The sequence below is a fragment of the Papilio machaon genome, chromosome 13, assembly GCF_912999745.1.
Source record: "Papilio machaon chromosome 13, ilPapMach1.1, whole genome shotgun sequence".
NCBI classification, from domain to species: domain Eukaryota; kingdom Metazoa; phylum Arthropoda; class Insecta; order Lepidoptera; family Papilionidae; genus Papilio; species Papilio machaon.
The window spans coordinates 6832292-6853555 of NC_059998.1; the positions used below are offsets into that span (position 1 = coordinate 6832292).

General features: G+C 33.8%; 2 protein-coding genes across 2 annotated transcripts in view; one reads left to right on the forward strand and one right to left on the reverse strand.

Annotated features, from left to right (window-relative positions):
* The window catches only part of LOC106711596 (unconventional myosin ID), a 34527-nt gene extending 22075 nt beyond the window's left edge, over positions 1-12452 (reverse strand). The window contains exon 1 of the mRNA XM_045680791.1: positions 12227-12452. Coding sequence (XP_045536747.1) covers positions 12227-12315 — 89 coding nt within the window. The 5' untranslated portion in view covers positions 12316-12452. The remainder of the gene's footprint in view (positions 1-12226) is intronic.
* A 321-nt stretch (positions 12453-12773) lies between these two features.
* On the forward strand, positions 12774-18384 carry LOC106711589 (forkhead box protein J3). Its single transcript, XM_014503948.2, has 6 exons — positions 12774-13273; positions 14695-14818; positions 16886-17032; positions 17114-17285; positions 17528-17602; positions 17719-18384. The coding sequence occupies exons 1-6, from the start codon at positions 13080-13082 to the stop codon at positions 17922-17924; spliced, it is 918 nt and encodes a 305-aa protein (XP_014359434.2). The 5' UTR covers positions 12774-13079; the 3' UTR covers positions 17925-18384.
* Positions 18385-21264: the final 2880 nt, after the last annotated feature.

Sequence of the window (21264 nt, forward strand, 5' to 3'; positions counted from 1 at the left end):
TTCACGATACGTCCCCACCGAGGGGCTCGGAGCCTACCCCAAGTTAGGGGTGACTAGGCCATAGTCAACCACGCTGGCCAAGTGCGGGTTGACTTCACACATATCATTGAATCTCTTCTCAGATATGTGCAGGTTGCATCACGATGTTTTCCTTCATCGTAAGAACGTCGGACAAAGCATCACGATACCAATATTAATAAAATCAAACTGAAATCATCCAGAGATATTCCTATTGCCTTCTCCCTCTCACAGTCTAATTATAGAAGACTTTCAACATAGTCGTTTTATATTCGTGAATCGTACACGTTTATCGACGTCAAAATTAACAAAAATCCTATGGACTTGTAGTGTGAAAACTTTTATGTCAAAAGTTCGTAAAAATCCGAATAAACACTTCCAATAGTGGAAGTTAACTTTGAAAAAATATAGTTAACAAAATATATTGTACAATTCTTACACAACCAATAGTAAAAGAATATCTCAATCTAATCTAAATTTCAATTTATTACAATATAAGCTGTCGCCCGTGACACCGTTCGCTCGGATTTAAAAAAAAACTAAATTAGTAGCCTATGTGTTCTTCCAGACTATGCTCTACATCTGTGCCAAATTTCATTAAGATCCGTTCCGGAGATACTTTCAAACAAACAAACATCCATCCATCCAAACATTCGCATTTATAATATTAGTAAGATATGGTATTTAACTTAAAGTTACCATAAATAGAAGACATAAAAATCCAATAGGAAACAACGGAAATGACATACTCAAGTGTTCAGTCGCAATTTCCGGCACAAGGAAACATTTCTTATTGAGTAACTAAACTTATGAAGAAAAAGAAAATGCTTTTATTTGGGGTTGGGTTCAATATCCGGCATTAAAAAGATTACACCTTTATTATTACATATCCAAATTATGTGGGGTCGATGAAATTTTCTAATGCGTTTAATAGCAAAGCTTGTACATTTATAAGTATTGATTGAATTAACTCAGAAAAAATGGAGCAGATTATCAAAAAAATCTTATCTTTATTGTACATTTCTGATAAATCGAACTTGTATTGATAAAATTGTAAAACAATATCTTATCTGTGTCTATGGATGTTTATTTCCAGTGTGTTTCCTCAAATTGTCTTTAGAATTCGTCAAATTGTGGCACCAATATTTGTGAAATGCATAATCATATCGTCAACGATAAAAGTTGTGAAGCGGGTAAATTTGTATCAGACGTAAAATACACCAGAAATCTCATAATAACTTTGACATAATCTATCTTCTATATATATAAAAGAAAGTCGTGTTAGTTACACTATTTATAACTCAAGAACGGCTGAATCGATTTGACTGAAAATTGGTGGGCAGGTAGCTTAGAACCAGGAAACGGACATAGATTAATTTTTACCCCGTTTTCTATTTTCTTTTCGCGCGGACGGAGTCGCGGGTAAAAGCTAGTCTATCTATATATATAAAAGAAAGTCGTGTTAGTTACACTATTTATAACCCAAGAACGGCTGAATCGATTTGACTGAAATTTGGTGGGCAGGTAGCTTAGAACCAGGAAACAGACATAGGATAATTTTTACCCCCTTTTCTATTTTTTATTCCGCGCGGACAGAGTCGCGGGTAAAAGCTAGTTGACAAATATTTGTGTTCACTGTTCTTAGTCAACGAATAAACCCCACGAAATGCATCCCAAGCGGCATTATAGAATATATCATGTCTTTACGTGGTATTGCAAAACATACAGGTTAACTCTAGTAGAGGGGTTAAATATTTAGAAAATTTAGCCCTCCTATAAAATATAGTATGAAACATAGTTGACTAAAGCTCAAACATAGGAAATGACACAATGTCTTTATCGATAATGTCTATTTACAATGAGCGCATCACGTCGCACTTACATCATTGCGATGCGCACGATGACTCAGGGGACGCAACTGACGGACAGGACGAATTTTGTGCTAATTTTATATATTTAAACAAGTTAACAAATTGACGATCGACAAATAAAGTTTCTAGCAAATTTTATCGAGAGCGAAACGCACATAAAAGACAGAGTTCCCTCCGTGTTAGATTCTGTTTCGTTTTTTAAGCTTCTTAATAGATTGATAAGAAAACCAAGCAACATTCATCCCGAAATCGGTTTCGCTAAGACCAAAATTCGTTTATATTAAACTTTACAAAGCTTAGCTTCTTTTGCAATTTGTGAATGAATACAAAACGTCAAAGATAATTATTTTTTTTATGCTTTGGATGAAATGAAAAGAATTTTAACGCTAAGTCATCTTGCCGTGCAATGTCACATATGTACATTAACTCCGCGAGTTAACTGTAAGTTAGTTTTTACCTCTCATTACGCAGTGAACTGCAACGGGGACAGGCGGCGTAACGCAGATGAGACCGTTAACAATATGTAGCAGAAATTGTCACAATCTTTCACAGTGAAGTGAAGGCTTTGTTAACCTTAATCTAAGTACTGATTTGTTCTGTTCCTTAGTAATATTACATGGTTTTTCTCGCTTAAATGAACCTAGAAATTACGATAGACGATTCCATTTACGTTAAGAATCTTAAAGGTTCTGCTTTTCAGATCTGTAATTCGTCTGTTATAATAGTTATTCAGCAGCGATTACCGTCCATCTTACAATCCTCATCATCATCATAATCAGCCTGAGTTTGTCCACTGCTGCACGTAGGCCTCCCCCATCGATTGCCATAATGCCCGGTCCTGTGCCGCCCATCCAATGATTATATAAGATTTTTGTAACAAAATAGGTTTAAAAATAAATTCTGACTTCACACATGATTCACTATAATGCAAAGTCGATTGACGATAAAAAAAAAACAATGAGCAATCAAACAAAATGTACCTTGACTTTCAACGTTTCAATTGCTTACATTAACAATGCGATCCGACCATCACTTTGTCAAGTATAGAGTTATTATCATAACAAACATGGAACTTATGCCATACATTTATAATTTTTATACACATACATACATACATTATCGTGTCATTAAAAAACCGCATAATGTTGGCAACAAACATTTAAATTCCAATTTAATAAGACACACGCTTCCTTCGTGTGCGTTGTGACCTTCGATGTCCTCATGAGGAAGACCGTATACTGTGGAAATAACTGAGGAGGTCTTATCCAACTGTAACTGGCAAGCTGATAATTTCTTCTTCTAATAAGAGATATTTTTAATAGTGTATGGTGGTAAACGAGCAAGCGTAACTTCACCTGAATTCATCGAAATGGCGAAGCAACCGCTGCCCATAGACATCCGCAATTGCAGATTCGTTGTCTGCCTTAAATCGACGGAGGAGAGGACGCACAAGGAGAGAATATTTCCCCTAACTATACATCCTCTCCTCCGTCAAATCCACATCTCCTTCCCATCTTTTCTCTTTTAAGAAAAGGGTGGGAAGGGAAAAGGTCTCCGTGACGCGCACCGGGCGAGCCTGCCCATTCGTGAAACAGCTGTTTTCGTTGCCGACTACCACTGTTTCATTAATGCATTTTTAATTAACACCCTCTCTCTCGTTTCAAATTCGCTTTAATAGTCAAAATCATTAGAGCATTAAACGTATTAAGACACTCCATACTTGAGTAAATCCATGCTTCAATAACGCGACTGCAAAGGGTTGTTTTATTGACGTACAGCTATAAAATCTAATATTAAACGTAGTAATGGTCTGTGGACATTCCAAACGCAATACACGCCTTATCGCCCAACCTAATAACACTAATAAACACTTGTTAATTACCTTTGAAGTTAATATTTAACTACCAACAAATGACTGTTCTAAATGCAATTGGAAAAAAAGTACTATATCCGTTTCTAATTTATCTTTAAAAAGCTTCATTTTAGTTTAGGAATAATAATCGAAGAGCGTCGATGGCGCAGGGGTTAAGCACTTGACTTGCAATCTACAGGTCCTGGGTTCGAATCCCGCTATGTACCAATGTGTTCTTCGATTTTCGATTTACATATGTACATTTATCCGAAGTTCTTACGGCGAAGGAAAACATCGTGATGGAACCTGCACATAACTGAGAAGAAATTCAATGATATGTGTGAAGTCAACCCAACCCGCACTGGGCCAGCGTGGTTGACTATGGCCTAGTCACCCCTTTTTTTTCTTTTTTTTTTCAGAGGGGAATGCTTTATGCATACTCCGCGCCCCGGGTGAGGCGCGGTAGTTATGTGGGATTCTCTTCCAGATGGGAAGCATACCCACTAAACCCCTCTGTTCCTCCAACGCATGATGGAGGGGCTGCGGGCACGCTTTCGCTTTCGTCCGCAACCCCGCCTGCGCCAGCTGCCGAGGCAGCTCCCACTACAGGGGAGGTCGATCCCTAGCCACAGGTGACGGATCCGGCCTAGTCACCCCTAACTTGAGGTAGGCTCCAAGCCTCTGTGTGGGACTTATAGTGAGCTGATGATGAAATCGAAGAAACTTCAACATTCGTTTCAATAACGAAAGAATATTTGGGCTTTGGCTAAAAATGATGGATGTACTAATTAAAAAAGTTAATTTGAATCTACTGATCAAATGAAAGGGTTCGCAATAAGTTTTTATACAAATGTTCCAGCGGTAGAACACGGTAAGGTCGCTATAAAGTATCATAAATACAAATCCAAATATTGAATACAGATTTAATATGCATTGTATGTGATAATGGCCAGTAATAAAAGATATTAAAAACAAATAATACCGCTCTCTTGATCCATTAGCTTACGAACTCATATAGATTATAGAAACACGTTATAGAGTTATGAAAAACAGAGGCGGCAAGGTCGTGGAAAAGGAAACTGAACTATCAGAGGTGTCGGTTGCGTCAGAGGAGATACTCCGTGAATCATGAGGCTAGTAGAGTAGTACATTTAGTTACTTATGAGTCAATCTTATATTTTAATTTAAATAATTTGTATTTAATTTGAATAAACATATTTATTTCATTTAACAGAACAATAATAACCGTAGAGGTGTAAGTTGTGTGTGTAATTTTTTTCTATGCTATTTCAAGGTCATTTGTGTTATACGAAGGAATGTATGTCTGTTTACATTTCTATTGTTGAACTTTGCTCCTTTGTGATTTCTACTTTAAAGAGACATTACCAGGTAAATTACTCGACCGAGTCGTTTTGATATATTTCTTTATACTTTTATACCCTCATTGAATTCAATATAAGGAAATAAGAAAACACTTTAAAGTCACGTACGTCAGAAACTTATGTACAATTGTCTACTCGATAAATGAAGTACCTTGACTTTATACAACACAATCTTAATTGTATTAAACGTATACCGTTCATTTCTTATAAAGTATCAAGACATCTCGAACGTACTACGTTAGGTTACGTACGATACGTAGTTTGACTAGATTTCGCCGTTGTCATGGTTACGTATGACAAGAATATCTCCTGCTACGTCAGTGAAATATAATTCTCAGACATTGGATATCCCCGGCGGCTGGTCAATGACCCCCTTAATTGCGCCTACCATCATTCCAAGTGCGAACCGTCTCCTCGTCACTTAATACACATCTTAAAATTATAATTATTTTTGCTTCAATATTATACGTAGCGGTGACTGCAAACTGCCTACTGCTGGTAAAAAAACTTTATGCGCCTTCATCAACTTCTGAACTAATGTCTACCTCTTGTTACTGTAGTCAGATTGTTTGTAGTCCGTGTATGGCTACCCTGAATGTTCTGCCTGCCACTTAAGCTTTCATTAGTGCGCATGACCCACTTTACATATAATGATCGAGATAACTAAGATAGTACTTTTAGCTGTGTAGACAATTTCTCAAAGACTAACATTCTTCATACTGTTACTGAAGTTAGATTTTATCAAGGTTTGTTTGATATAATTAGTACCATTATTTTGAATCAAATACAGAAAATCTTACTTATATAATAAATGCGAATATATACATGGATGGATGTTTGAAGGTGTCTCCAGAACAGCTTAACAGATTTCGGTGAAATTTGGCATAGATGTAGAACATAGTCTGGAAGAACACATTGGCTACTAATTAATTTTTTTTCAATTCCGCGCGGATAGAAAGTGTAATATATAATTGCCGTAACAAAGATATATCTCATAAAAGATCACATAAGACATGTAACCTTTTACTTATATATCGGATAGATTGCGTGAAAGGTGATATGATCAAGAAGGAGGTGATAATGGAGATGGAGGCAGACAGATTGATTTGGAGGACGGAAACCTGGTGCACCGACCCTAGGTAAGTGGGATAAGGTCAGAGAGATGATGATAATCGGTCGTATTACTCCGAGTAACGTGGATATATTACTATAGATCGGAGTTAAGCGACTATTAACAATAAAAGTAATAAGTAAGTTGCACAATCACTTGACCACGTTAACCACAAACAGACATTTAGATAATCGCTTAACCGTCACGCGGTAATTTATAACATCATGGTTAAGTGGACTAATGCTTAAACATTTTAACTTTGTTTAACAAGTCCTTTATAAATTTGGAAAAAACAGCGATTTTTAAATATAGCTTTTGGAAAGTACACCGATATTATAATTTTCATCGAAGCATACCCTTACTTAGGGGTGAGTAGGCCATAGTCCTTGCTGGCCCAGTTCGGGTTGGTTGATTTCACAAATATTAATAAATTTCTTCTCAGATATGTGCAGGTTGCATCACGATGTATTCCTTCACCGTAAGAACATCGGATAAATGTACATATGAAAATCGAAAAACACATTGGTACATGGCGGGATTTAAACCAAGGACTTGCAGATTGCAAGTCAAGTGCTTAACCTCTGTGCCACCAACGCTCTTGCCGGTAGTATATATAGTATCAAATCTAACTATACATAACTCATCAATACAAACTTTGGCCGATAGTTTATCAACTATCCATAGTTTAGTTCACATTCCATAACAAAGAATACGCATATAAAACTAGGAAAAGAATAACAATACAATATAAAGTCGACGGTGTTTTTAAACTTTGAGTCCTCAAAGTCGTTGGCTTTACTACATTCATAAAAATATTTACACAAATTAGTCTATTGAAAGAAGTTTAAAAATCACACACGATTTCATCTATAAAGTGATTGTTTTCAATGCTTAGTCATTATTAAAACATAGGTCGAATAACAAAGGGGGGAAAATGGATAAATTGAAATATCTTAGACACAATAAAAAGGTAAACTAAACGTGATGTCAGCCACTGATTGTAACTATGTATATCTAAATAATATTACTAATATTATAAATGCGAATTTTTGGATGGATGTTTGTTTGAAGGTATCTCCAGAACGGCTCAATGGATCTCGATGAAATTCGGCATAGATGTAGATAATAGTCTGGAAGAACACATAGGCTACTTATAAATTTTTATTTTTATTCCGCGCGGACGGCGTCGCGGGCGACAGCTAGTAATATAAATGCGAATGTTTAGATGGATAGATAGATGGTTGTAGGGATGTTTAAAGGTATCTCCAGAACGAATCTCGATGAAAATTGGCATAAATATAGAACATAGAATGAAAGAACACATCATAGACTACTTATAAAGTTTTTTTTTTCATATTCCTCGAGGATGGAATCGAGAGCGACAACTAATATATAGATATATCTTCCGAAACACCAGTGCAGAAACATATGTTTTTGTTTCAGATTTTTAAACAATATGAAAAGGATGACAAAAATAAAACATTTTTTATTAAATTATTTAAATTAACAGATATTCGTTTATCTTTGCCGGGATTCGAAGCCTCGAAAACGTGATCGGATATTCGTATCCTTAACCATTAGGCTATTGGTGTTTCGAAAGCGCAACATTCATATTCTTTGCTTTCGATAATAATAGGTTTTGTGGTACATTGGTTACGATAAGCTACCGTACTTGCAACAGTTGCGTGACGACCAGCACTTACATCGAAAGTGATGGTCAAACACCTCAACATACATGCTTATATTAATGTTATTGACGAATTAGTGACAATAAAACGGTCAAAAACCTGTCATGAATATTAGTAGTTTGTACTTTTTATGTTATGTAATTCTTGGGAATTGATATCCAGGTCTAGATAAGAAATTATAAGACAGAATTTAATGAGTTTATTTTTAGATTAGCAATCTGCTTATTTTCGTAGAAAACTTTACGAGTAAATTTGTTCAACATAAACGTATTATAAAGACGAAGAGACAACAATTGCCAGAACACAATAACAATAGTATACTTATATATTGTTAGTTGTACCAACTACGTGTACTAGTTATTTATACTACAATCAAATTGTTCATATCAGACAATGGACCGCACTTCTTTAATACGAATGGATACATTTTCATTTGAAAATTTGTATGTAGTGTTATTCGTTGGAACTTTGGATAGGAAGTTACACAAAATTTTGTTTTGCGATTTAAAAAATGTTGTTATAAAACATATTAATCAAATTGTATATAACACATAAATAAGTTGCTATGAAACATCGTGGAATCGTTTTCCCGGTTTTAGCACAGCCCATATTACCAACTAGACTTAAACCATGCTTAATAATCTCTATCAATTTTTTAAACAACATTTTTCCCTTATAGCACTATTTTTAATTTTATCATTTACTAACACATTTAGGTACAATATTTTGACATGTCTCCTTCCGCCATCTTGAATCGCACTGACCTTTAGAGAAGTGGAGCACGAAAGTACTGGGCGGTAGGAAAAGGGCAATTGCTATAACTGCACGCGTCTTCACGGGCTTTATAGGCACCCTCTAACATTCAAAATAGAACAAAACTGCGGGAACCTTATTATCCTAATTAGGTCGACAGTATAGAGAAAAGGTCTGAGTAGTTTTGATATTATTACGGATCACAAAATTACGCCGTAATATTGGTTTATGTCTTTAGGAATACTTTCCTTATTTCTTACCTAATACATATTATTACAATCTTTTAATCTACTTTAACTTACAAGTATTTCGAGTTTAATAAGATGTTTATTCTATCTCATAGTTAAAATTAATTATTGTATGAGAAAATATACTACAATAGATGCCACCAACATAAAGCTTAATTAAATGTCTAAATATTAACTTTCACATAAAACAAGAATAGTACATTGTTTATTATATTAAATCACAAACAAATGTTTCCCACACGGTGAAATAAAGAAGCAATTTTGTTAAAACACCGTGAAAATAATATACAATATGAAAAGACGTCTTTACCGTACCGACGTATTGTAGAGAGTTGGTAATTTCATTCCTTGCTATTGACTGGTATTGGATTGAAACATCGGCTGATAGGTTTTTGCGGTGGCCAACAATTGTGAAAGGACATTCACAATTGAGTTATACGCGACAGGAATGGAGACGAATACATTTTGTGGTATGCGGAAGATATTACTAAAGTCGGAGTAATATTACCAGAGACAAGAAAATTAGAGGCGGCAGTAATACAAATAATTTAGTTTTATCCATAAAATAACAGTAATGCTTTTATATGAATATTGTTTCGCAAAGAAATATAGAGACAACATTTAGGTAATTTGCAACCAAACCTTCTTGTTTGAAGGTATCTCCTTCGAACGGTTCAATGGATATTGTTGAAATTTAGCACAGATGTAGAACACAGTCTGGGAGAGCACATATCATACTTATTACGTTTTTTTATAAATTCCGCGCGGATGGAGTCGCGGGCGACAGCTAGTCTAATAACTTCCAAAACCAGAAATTATAAACTGCCTCTATATTTCTATACGGATTATAATATCCCTTAATAAAATTATTGATTATTTTATTTTAAAAAAAAAAGGTACAGTAACAGTCCCCAGTATTTAATCTAGAATTTAGTGTCACCAATAGGTAACAAGGAGTGACGGGAACAACTACTGCGTACGGGAAGCCAACAAACGGTCGAGGTGAAGATGTTTTATGGCGGGAAACATTTAAAACACAGAATCAGCGTAATTCATTCGTGTTTAAGAAGGTTTGAGAGACAATTTACATTTAGAAAATGTCAGCGTTTTTGTACAAGTATTTCGGCAGTAGAAACTCGAGGTAATAATTATATGACATATCAAGTATTTAAAAAAAATTATTTAAATATACCAAGAAGCAATTATATAGAAGTTCATTAGAGACAATAACATGTAACTTTTCTCTCACGGTGCATCCATTATGACAATAATTAGCGAAACATCTGCCAAGTTTATGCGACAAAAGCAAATAATAATTACTTCTTACGGTTAGAGGACAAAAGCGAGGCCTTGTAACGCAAATTAATTCGTATACCATAGACAATTATTCTCATCGATGATCTCACGGCGCGGACCAGAGTTTGACGAGGAGCATGATTCATAATTACATCATAAAAAAACTTACTTTACCATAAACAACATTACATGGCCAGTACACATATTAAAATGAGAACAAACTAACATTAATATAAAATACCAAATGTGTTTTCTAAGATCTATCCTTTTGTTCTTAACTATCTCATCATAATGCATGATAACTAGTGAAAACGGACCTTAATTTTATCAAATCAGCAAAACTAGAGTATAAGATAAAACTTTAAATATATCACGTTCGTGAAAACGCGATTATTTATTTGTGTGGCTATTTATTGATACTAAATTTAAAACACGTACCAAAGAATTATAAAAGAAATCAGAATCAGGCATATATTAATTTGTTAAATTACACATTAAGTGTTGTAAAAAAAGCGAGGATATGTCGAGTACAGTTGACGAGGAAAAAACCTTTAAAAGACAAAGAAACACCTTGATTCATGACATCAGAGCCATTGATTACAAACAATATGTAACTTCAACGCATAAGTAAAATTTTCACGTATCAAGTATTAAATAGAGGTTAGATAGAGACTAATGTTTTTCCCGTAGATATAAAAAAATGAATCCGCCAAATGCGCGCAAAAATTTTCGTGTTAAAACATTTTTATTTTTTAATGGGTCATAAGGTGACCTGCGTGTTATAGTTTGATGACCTTGCATTGGCGTCTTTATAAATTTAAGGCTACACGCATTCACTATATTTATTAAAAAATAACTTGAAACCAATGATGTTAATTATGTATATCATAAAAAAATTACAAACATATTTATGGTAGTCTTTCAGTTTTGTATTTTTGTAAAAAAAATCTCGCGATCTTTCACCGCGCGCAAAAAAAATAACATTTAGATTATTGATTTATTTTAATGTAAAATCTTCCCTCTTAAACTTTTATAAAAAAAAATGTTTTCAATACATTTTACTGTTTTTATCTTTTTAGTTTATTTTTAATTTTAGTTTAGTGTCTTTCCTATAGCTAAAAAAGCTGTTTTACAAAATAAACAACTTATAATTTAGAAGTATAAAAATATCGAAGCATAAATATCTGATTACGTTTTCTGAATTAAACAAAAATAAAGAATTAACATAAATTAATTTTGGATGCTTCAAGGCCACTCAAAATTGCCTACTCCACTGTGTCACAGTCTCACAGTCGAGTGTTCTAATTTTAACTTTAAACTTACCAAAATCTTTAACGTGTTCATAATAAACGAAAAAAAGATTTATTATAAATGTACCTTATGTATATTAAAATGATTTATATATTTATTTAAATCCTAGAATCTATTTTTTTGTTTGAAAAATGCCACATGCCTATTTATCATAGATAAAAACAAAATTTTACATCTTTCCTTGTGGACATTGTGCAACAAAATAAGAAACGCAAGTAGAACATTAAATAATATTATATGGAAAATATTGATGAAATAATGCTGATTGCAATTCTTTAATAAATATTAATTTAATTGACTTTTCAAATATTAATTATCTTTTATTGTTACAATAAATAATTCAATTTTTTTTTTTTTAGATTTTAATATAATTTGTATCAAGAATAATGTGAGTTAATTCAAAAGTTCGTCAAAAACATTCGAATTAAACAACAAAAGGCCAACAAGTTTGTATTTATTCAAGTGGATAAGACAAGGTGAAATAAATATGAAGTCATAGCTAATAATACGTGTAAACAATTTTAATGCCCCAACACCAAACGCGATGCTTCCAAAACTATACTTTCAAACTTTTTCTAAACTTACAAAAGAGAACAGATGGACAGTATTTTGGAAGAAAACGTTAAAATAACATTGCTTACAAATAAACATAAGAGTAAATAAACTTGCTAAACGTTAATTAAAAAATAAATTTACCTGAGTTGCAAATTTTCTATGAATTTATCAGTGGTCAAATTGTCTAGCAGGACGAAGTCAGACACACCGACTTCTGGCTGGGTAGCCATCGTTACGGTTCACTTTTTATACCACAAAACAAATTCTAAGTAGGGTTCACACTATTTTTGATAATTATTACAACAATTGTACAATTTTTAACAACAAACCGTTAAAAATGTAACGACGCCAAACACAACCACCTCTCGTCGACATTTCACGTAAACTGACATAATTTTAAATTCATGTCAAATTAAAGAAAAAGCTAAAGAACAATAAAGAACGCAAATTTAACACAATAGCAACATTATTCGTTACCAGTCAGAAAAATTAAAATCTAATTTCCTAAAAATGAGATTTTTTGTAGTTTTAAAATATGAAATTATTTTTTTTAAGTCAATCTAGATAATTTAGATTAATTTTTATTCATACTTGTGTACTGCGCAAAATTTTCTCACTTATCTGTGCGCCGCCATTTTCCTTGTTGTAGGCGCCTCAAATGTCATAATAATTCCAATTTACTGAAAATTACGTTTTCTTTACTTTTTACGTTCTTTTTTATATTTACTTGCTATTGTTGAGAATTTTTATGTGCAATTAGTTTTTATTTACGTAAAGAATATTTGTTTTGCCTTTTCCAACTGTTCAACAGTCCAAGGCTGTTTGATTGATATTTTACGATGAATATCAAAGATCTTCATAAAAGGTAGCGAGATATTTTGACGCCCACGGAAGTGTAATACTAACGGCCTTAAAAGGTAGTTTTTCCTAATTCCCGCAAAAATATGTGCGCGTAAGGTGGTGTAGCGATAAGTTGTGTATTGTGTACGAGACAATGAGCGAGTCGCCAGGCGTAGAGTGGCTGCCGGCCTACAGCCCAGGTCCGCCGCGCCACAGTCCCCTCGGCCCAATCCCTCGGTTTCTCTACGAAGATGTTCAACCGCCTTGCCTCCAACAAGAAAATAACAACAAGGAAGTAGACCTAAAAGAAAACTTGAACAAAATCAAACACACAAAACCTGCATACAGGTATTAATTTTTCCTCTTATAATTTAACACTTTTAAATTCATGCGTCATCAGACGCTGTAGGTCATCTCACTTAGTACCTAATTGTATTTTTTGTTAATGTATTTTCTTGCATGATTGCAAACCTGTCATAATTTTTGCTACATTATAAATTTTTTCGTATTACTTACCAAGCGAAATTAAACGTTGCTGTACATTCAATTTTCACACAATTTTTTATCATATAGCCTTATTCTCCCAAATAGTATTTAACTCTACATCAAGGATGGCAAACCAATGACAATATTTTGGCCATAGTATTGATAAAAAAATTCAATATGCAGTAGGAAGAAATTGTGAAGTGAGTATAATATGGGGAGCAAATAGAAGTGATCCCTATGTTAAGGAATAATCTTAATAATCACAAAGTCAAAATTATTTGATATATCAGAGACCTTCTGTAGAAAAATCTTTATACAAGACTATCTGAACCCAACATGAGTTACACTATCTAAATAATATAAATAAAAAATGTATTGAAATGTTTCATTTATCTTATAAATATTTTTTATTATATACATCTTAGCTCAAATTATATAAAGTTGTGTCCAATAATTTTGGATCACAAAAACCTGTATTAGTAGGATAAGGACAGGGAGATGATGAATATTCATTTTTATAGATGAGTATAAAAATGTTTATGTAATTAATACACCTACATAAAAAGCTGCTTACCAAGTTTGTATGCAGACTTGTGATGCACTTTTTTTCGCATCGCTGTTGTTTTCTCAGTTGGCGACCATATAGTGCAATTGTTAGTCAGAATAACACAAGCTATTTATCTCGCTTATAAGACCCGTCAAATCTTTTGTTGTAAAAAATATTGAATAATTAAAAAAATTAAAATTAACGATGATGGAATGTAATGAAAAATCTTTCAAACAATTATATGCGGATTCTTTATCTGATTGATTTTTAGTAGAATTGCCATTCAACAATGTGTTAATATGCATGCCCATGCAAATGATTTGTCTAGAACTTTATCTTTAATACAATGAATGCATCTTTTATCCAAATTAGGAAAATGTTGTTTCTATCTAATATGTATTTGGCCAAGGACAGAGAAAGATGGAAGAGGATGGAGGAGGCTTTTACCCAATAAGGGGCCACATAACTAAACACACAAATATATAATCTGTTTTATATTTATTTCATTTTTAAGTGGAAAATAAAGCTAAAATAAAAAAAAAATTTGATAATCTTTAATTATGTGTTTCCACTGTCAACAAACATGTACAAAAACATTGATACATCCAAAAATGGTAGTTTTCCAAAGCCTAAAATAATAAATCTTTGTTTTTTTTTCATAATGAGGTACCAAACAATTGTAATTAAAAATAATGTAGTTATTATGGATTTTTTTAAATAAATGAATTAATTCCAGTTATGCAAGTATGATCAGACTGGCAATCAGCAGCTCGCCCAATGGAAAGATGACCCTCAATGAGATTTATAACTACATTTGTAATGCATTCCCATATTACAAAGAAGCTGGCAAAGGTTGGATGGTAAGTAAATAACTTATGTGTAAATATTATCAACAGCAGAAGTGGCAATCATGATCGGCCGGTTGGTCAAGACTGTTAGTCTGATTGGTCAAGCAACTGAAATTATAAATGCATGAAACATAATGTAGCAGAAGAAGGTACTCATTAACAAATTGTCAGTTTTATGATTGCCCTTTTTTAAGATAAAAAATCTATTTCATTTAAGATTTCACAAAGTTTAAGTAATTAATAGATCACAAAGGTTTCGTCAGAAAGTAGATCTCTGGTCTAATCAAGTTGACTAGGGATGGTCTACTGCAAAGTTAATCTAGTTGTAAATGTTTTAAGTTGTTTTGAGAATGAGTGATTATGCTTGCTATTGGGACAAGGTACAAGGACATTCTTGTGAATGTACTTAGAGTTTCAGAATTTGAAATAGATATGAAGTAATCTTATATTGATGATAACACTTGTGATAATGTATTTGTATAGATAATATTAGGTCCTTACATATGAAATTGGCGTTTTTCGTACTGGCCACTTTAATCACGAATTTCTCCTCTTTGGTAAGGAATTCCAAATTCAAATTTGTACAGCTATAGACTCATGTATTTGTGGTTCGATGACCGTCATTCATTTGTTTTTTTTCTTCTGTTTTTTTCTGTTTGCGTCACTCATTTTACAAAATGGAAAACTTAAAATATCGCATTATTTACGAGTACGAGTTCCGCCGTGGCACTAGTGCTGCGGAAACGACTCGAAGGGTGAATGATGTGTATGGCGGTCGTGTTGCAAAAGAAAACACAGTTCGTTTTTGGTCCCAACGTTTTCGTTCTGGAAATTTCGATCTGCAGAACAAGCCCCGTGGACGGCCTGAGACTCAAGTTGATAATGAAGAGTTGAAGGCTATTGTGGAAGCGGATCCATCGCAAACCACGTCCGAGTTAGCTGCAGGCTGCGATGTTAGTGATAAAACTGTTTTAATTCACTTGAAGCAAATAGGGAAGATTAAAAAGCTTGAAAGGTGGGTACCTCACGAATTGACTGAAGCAAACCGGCAAACGCGCGTCGACTGTTGCGTTACATTACTAAACCGGCACAATAATGAAGGTATTTTAAACCGAATCATTACCTGTGATGAAAAATGGGTTCTTTACGATAATCGGAAGCGCTCAGCGCAATGGTTGGATCCTGGCCAGCCAGTCAAATCCTACCCCAAGCGAAAATTAACCCCAAAAAAGTTACTTGTAAGCGTTTGGTGGACTAGTGCCGGTATTGTTCATTACAGTTTTCTCAAATCTGGCCAGACTATTACGGCTGATGTCTATTGTCAGCAATTGCAAACCATGATGGAAAAGCTAGCGGCTAAACAACCTAGGCTGGTCAATCGCTCCACGCCACTGCTGCTTCACGACAACGCTAGACCACACACTGCGCAACAGACGGTTACTAAATTAGAAGAGCTTCAATTGGAAAGTGTAAGACATCCTCCGTACTCCCCGGACCTTGCTCCAACAGATTACCATTTTTTTTGAAATTTGGATAACTTCTTGCAAGGGAAAAAATTCAACTCCGATGGGGCAGTCCAAATCGCCTTCAAAGATTTTATTGATTCCCTTCCGACTGGTTTTTTTAGTAAAGGGATCAATGAACTACCTATGAGATGGCAAAAGTGCATAGAAAATAATGGTTCATACTTTGATTAATTAAATATATTATATTAAAAAATATTCGACTTTTTGTTCCTCCCATACAAAACGCCAATTTCATATGTAAGGACCTAATATAACAACTGAGAGAGATATATATATATATATATATATATATATATATATATATATATATATATATATATATATATATATATATACATATACTAGCTTTTACCCGCGACTCCGTCCGCGCGGAGTAAAAAAAATGCACACAAGATAGAAAAGTTCCTATCTCCGTCTCCTAGTTCTAAGCTACCTCCCCATCAATTTTCAGCTAAATCAGTTCTACTGATCTTGAGTTATAAATAGTGTAACTAACATAACTTTCTTTTATATATATAGATATAGTAGGTTATTTGTGTGTGTGTTTTTTCAGAATTCGATCAGACATAACTTATCACTGAACAAGTGCTTCATGAAGGTGCCTCGCAGCAAGGATGATCCAGGCAAGGGCTCTTATTGGGCCATGGACACCAGTTACAAGATGGCAGAGGTCACGCCGCGTCGCCGGCGCAGCCTCAGGGTACATTTTCACAAATTAAAGTTAAAACATCTAGTGAGAGGTCATATTTGCACATCTGAAAATATATTATATCTTCACCAGATGGCGCCGTACAGTCCGGAATGTAGTTCAAACAGCAGCGGGGAGGCGGGCATGTTACCTTGTGCCATAGACGCCGCTCCTACGCCCCCCGCCACGCCCACCACTCCCACCTCGCCTACTGTCACTGCTGTCACCACGGTCAAGGAGGAGCCTGTGGTTAAAGAAGAGAACGGTAAGTATGACCTGTTTAATCGCCCATCTCTTAAACATACTTTACAGACTAGAGTAAACCGATGTAAGGACTCATGTAGAGGGCACTCAGTAGTAGAGATAGGAGATAATAAATATATAAGGGGACAAAATTAAATAACTTGCTAACTAAGTTGTTCCACCAAGTATGTATCTAAGTTACAGTGTTGCTAGTATACATTTTAACGATCAATTTAAATATTTTTAATAATATTTATGTTTCAGATATGAGCCACACCGATGACGCACTCTCTGCTCTTATGAACGAAGAGCTGATGCCAGATGTAGACATCAGTAGAGGTGAGTACAGATGAAAAACGTTACTAAATATTACAGATTTATTAATAGTGACTACAGGGACCTGGTGAACAAAGCTTTGAGAAGAGTGAGGATATGATGGTGATGATTGTTCATAGAACGGTGGTGGTGGTCTGGTGGAAGGCGACATGTTTGCGGGGCACTTCGGCACAGCTCGCTCACAGACGACTACGGCAACTTTGTGGAGGTGCGCGACGACTGCGACTGTCCCGTTGACTGCGAGGACACGCCCCTTTCGCCTCAAGCCACGCCCCCCGCGCCTCTAGCCACGCCCCCAGCCGCGCTCTGGCCCCCAACATTATAACACCGCCCGTGTCGCAATCTGAACCCTACCGCAGGTCAGTTAAAGGCCAGTTTTGATTGCAACAGCCAGGAGACATCATATTCAACCTTTGAATGGTCAGTTTAGTTAAGATTTTTCATATTTCACGGTGCTCTCCGTTGGGCTTTTATACTCATCAACTTAATTGTTGTATTATTTCATTAATTAGTTAATATATGAGTACATTTATATGGTATTATATAGTCGGATGTGTCGTCCGACAGTCTACAATGTTAGTTATTTTGTGTGGATTGCTGGTAGAGTAGTATACACGTATATAGAATTTAGTATTACTTTGTATAGTTGTATCGATTCAATTTACAATACTGCTGTCAATTATGACAGATTATAAAATGTTAATGCATTTAATTTGGATTTCACATAAAATTAAATAATTTAATATATTGAAACTACTTAAAATATCATATATAAATCTAACAGGGTAGACGAAACTAACAATTTTCTAATAATTTATTAAAATTTGATAGTTCAAATGTCAAAGAATTGAAAAAAAACTAAAAATGTAAAAATAGTATTGTGTTAATAATAATTCTCGAACTATTAAATTAACTACAGATTCATATGCATAATAGATACGTAAAATTGTGTATATAAAATTAAGAAAAAACTATTTGGCAATGGCAACACCAAATAATGTCACTATCGACTTTGACATTTGACCTGTCAAATTTGACAGATGTCATATGTTTCCAGTGATCCGAAGTTTTCGCAATTGATTTGAAAAAATATTTTGTAAATATGAATTAACTTTATTTAATAAACAAAATAAAGTACATAAAATAGAAAGAAATAAATAACATATCTGCCAAGTATTTACATAGATTTAGTTACCTTATGTAGGTGTAATGTAACATAATTTTGTTATGTATTGTCATAATGAAATGGACCATAGAGCATATAGAGCAGTGGCATAGAGTTGACATTTAGGCTTGGTTATTATTAGAAATGGCTAATGATGCAAATATTTTTATTTTTTGCAATATTTTCAGACAATTATGGGTTTAAATATATTTGAAATATTCAATAATCTAATCTTATTGTCAGTTTGTATGAAATAGGACAATATTATATTTTTTTTTTTATAATTAATTCTTCAATAAAATGGTGTATTTTATTTATATATGAGATGAGGAAATGAGTAAATATTGGAATTAGTTTGGATAATGAAAAAAAATTGAAAAAGAATCTTGTTATTTTGAATGGAAAATGCAAAAAAGATAAAAAAAAAAACTAAATAAATATGTGTGCCAAAATTTTATTTTCTAAAAAAAGTATGGAAGGAATTGTATGGACTTAACATTTGTATGGAAAATTTTGCACTCATGCAATTTGTTATACCTATCCCATTATAGCACCAATTAAAAAAACTCTGTACATGTTCAATTGAAATACATATATTGTCCCATTTCATACATACTTTGTGCAGTGTATATATACAACAGTATTGAAGACAGATTGAAACAGACGGACAGATCTCATGTGACCAGTATAAAGATACATAACAATAAGAGAGCAGATTATTTTACATAGCGTTTATAATTACATATACAGGGTGATCGGTGATACAATAACAATACTTGAGTATGGGCTTTTTGGCGATCATATAAGAAGAATAATTTATAATAAATTAATTACGCAACGCGTTCACTATGCGTGAAATATCGCGACAGTGTTACTTTGTTAAGACGCGGTGACAAAATCAACTTTATCAGCCTCAGTAATATTATATCCAATGCTTTAATTATTAATAGAGAAATTTGGTAAATTATGAAATACATAGAGCGTCGGTGGCTCAGGTGTTAAACACTTGACTTGCAATCTGCAGGTCTTGGGTCTGAATCCCGCCATGTACCAATGTGTTTGGCTACACATTGGAGGTCTGTGATTTCTGCCTACTCCTCTGGGTCACAGGCATGAGTTGTGTGTATGAAACTAGTTTTTTTTTATATAAACTTCACTTAAATCAAGTACAGAGTGCGTTACTTCAATATTTTTAGTATGACACCAATCACCCTGTATTTTATTTCTATTTTAGTTAATATTATCATGTATATATATATATATATATATGAATTAGTTTGTACGAATTTATACTTTAATTAGATGTATCGCTGTAACTCTGAGTCTATACGTAACCGGCCTAGATGTTGCTTGAACATGTTTTTACCGCGTTTACATTGTGCCATATCAAAGTATGGCGGAACTCGACTGTCCCATATCTTATTGAAATGTGTTCAGAAATTTTTTAGATATTGTATCTACATATATGTAGTAATATTGTACATATATATATAGTGGTTATACGACTAGATAATGGATTCTGTGACGTTTTGGAATGGATTCAGGAAAACTTTGAATGGGTTTTTATACATCGCTGGCGATTGTATGGTGTTTATATTTCTTGGATCAGAAATGTAACGTCCAATTGAAATGTATAGGTTTGGATTTATATAATACTATTTAGAGTTTTTTTTTTTAGTATTTTTGACGGTGTGTCATAAAATATTGTCGGCGGGAGTGTCATGCAGTTCGCTAATCGTAGTTTAACATTCCTTGCTTTATTTAGTTTTTATTTGATAGAAACATTTATTTACATATAAATACGTACACAAGCGCTATACATAGACACCAGTATTTACATTTAAGTATTTTCTTAATATTATTAGTTTTTAATTGATTTATATTGAAATTATAGTCCTACAAACATATCTGGCCCGATGAGAAAAGTCAAAATTACTATCACAGTTAGTACTATCAGAAAATATGTAAAATATTAACTGACAAGATAGCTAGAGTATGACAAGGATCTTGTGACACTGTTTTGATACTGAAAGGAATAATGGGAATGTAGTAGAAAAATTGAAAGCTCTATGTATGTGGCGGCAGCGCCAAGAGTCCGCTGACTCCTGTCAAAGTTTTTTATAGGTCATATGTAAAAAAATGTATTCCTTATTGACTTTGCCGGAATTAAAAAGACCTCCGAAGCCAAATTGCATCCACAGCTGGAGAAAAAAGCATTTTTTTTTGCTTTTAATAATTTATGAACTATCTTAAAAATTACTTATTTTTAATTTTTTTTTTATGAAATTTGACGGAAGTCGTTGTTATGACTACAGACCAAAAATACAGTGCTACTGTCTTGATCACTGCAGTGAGAAAAACGCATATACATTACATCATCGCGTTTCTCAACTTTTTGTTTTATGGAGTTAATCGATGTGTGCACTGAGCGGCTCATATATACATTTATTCGATGTTCCTACTGTGAAGGAAAACATCATGCAATCTGCACATATTTGTG

Excerpts from the sequence above, each read along its gene's own strand:
- LOC106711589 (XM_014503948.2), top strand. The coding sequence starts at position 13,080 with ATGAGCGAGTCGCCAGGCGTAGAGTGGCTGCCGGCCTACAGCCCAGGT. Across the intron at positions 13,274-14,694 it reads CACACAAAACCTGCATACAG|TTATGCAAGTATGATCAGAC; the intron begins GTATTAATTTTT and ends AATTAATTCCAG. Across the intron at positions 17,286-17,527 it reads TGTGGTTAAAGAAGAGAACG|ATATGAGCCACACCGATGAC; the intron begins GTAAGTATGACC and ends TTTATGTTTCAG.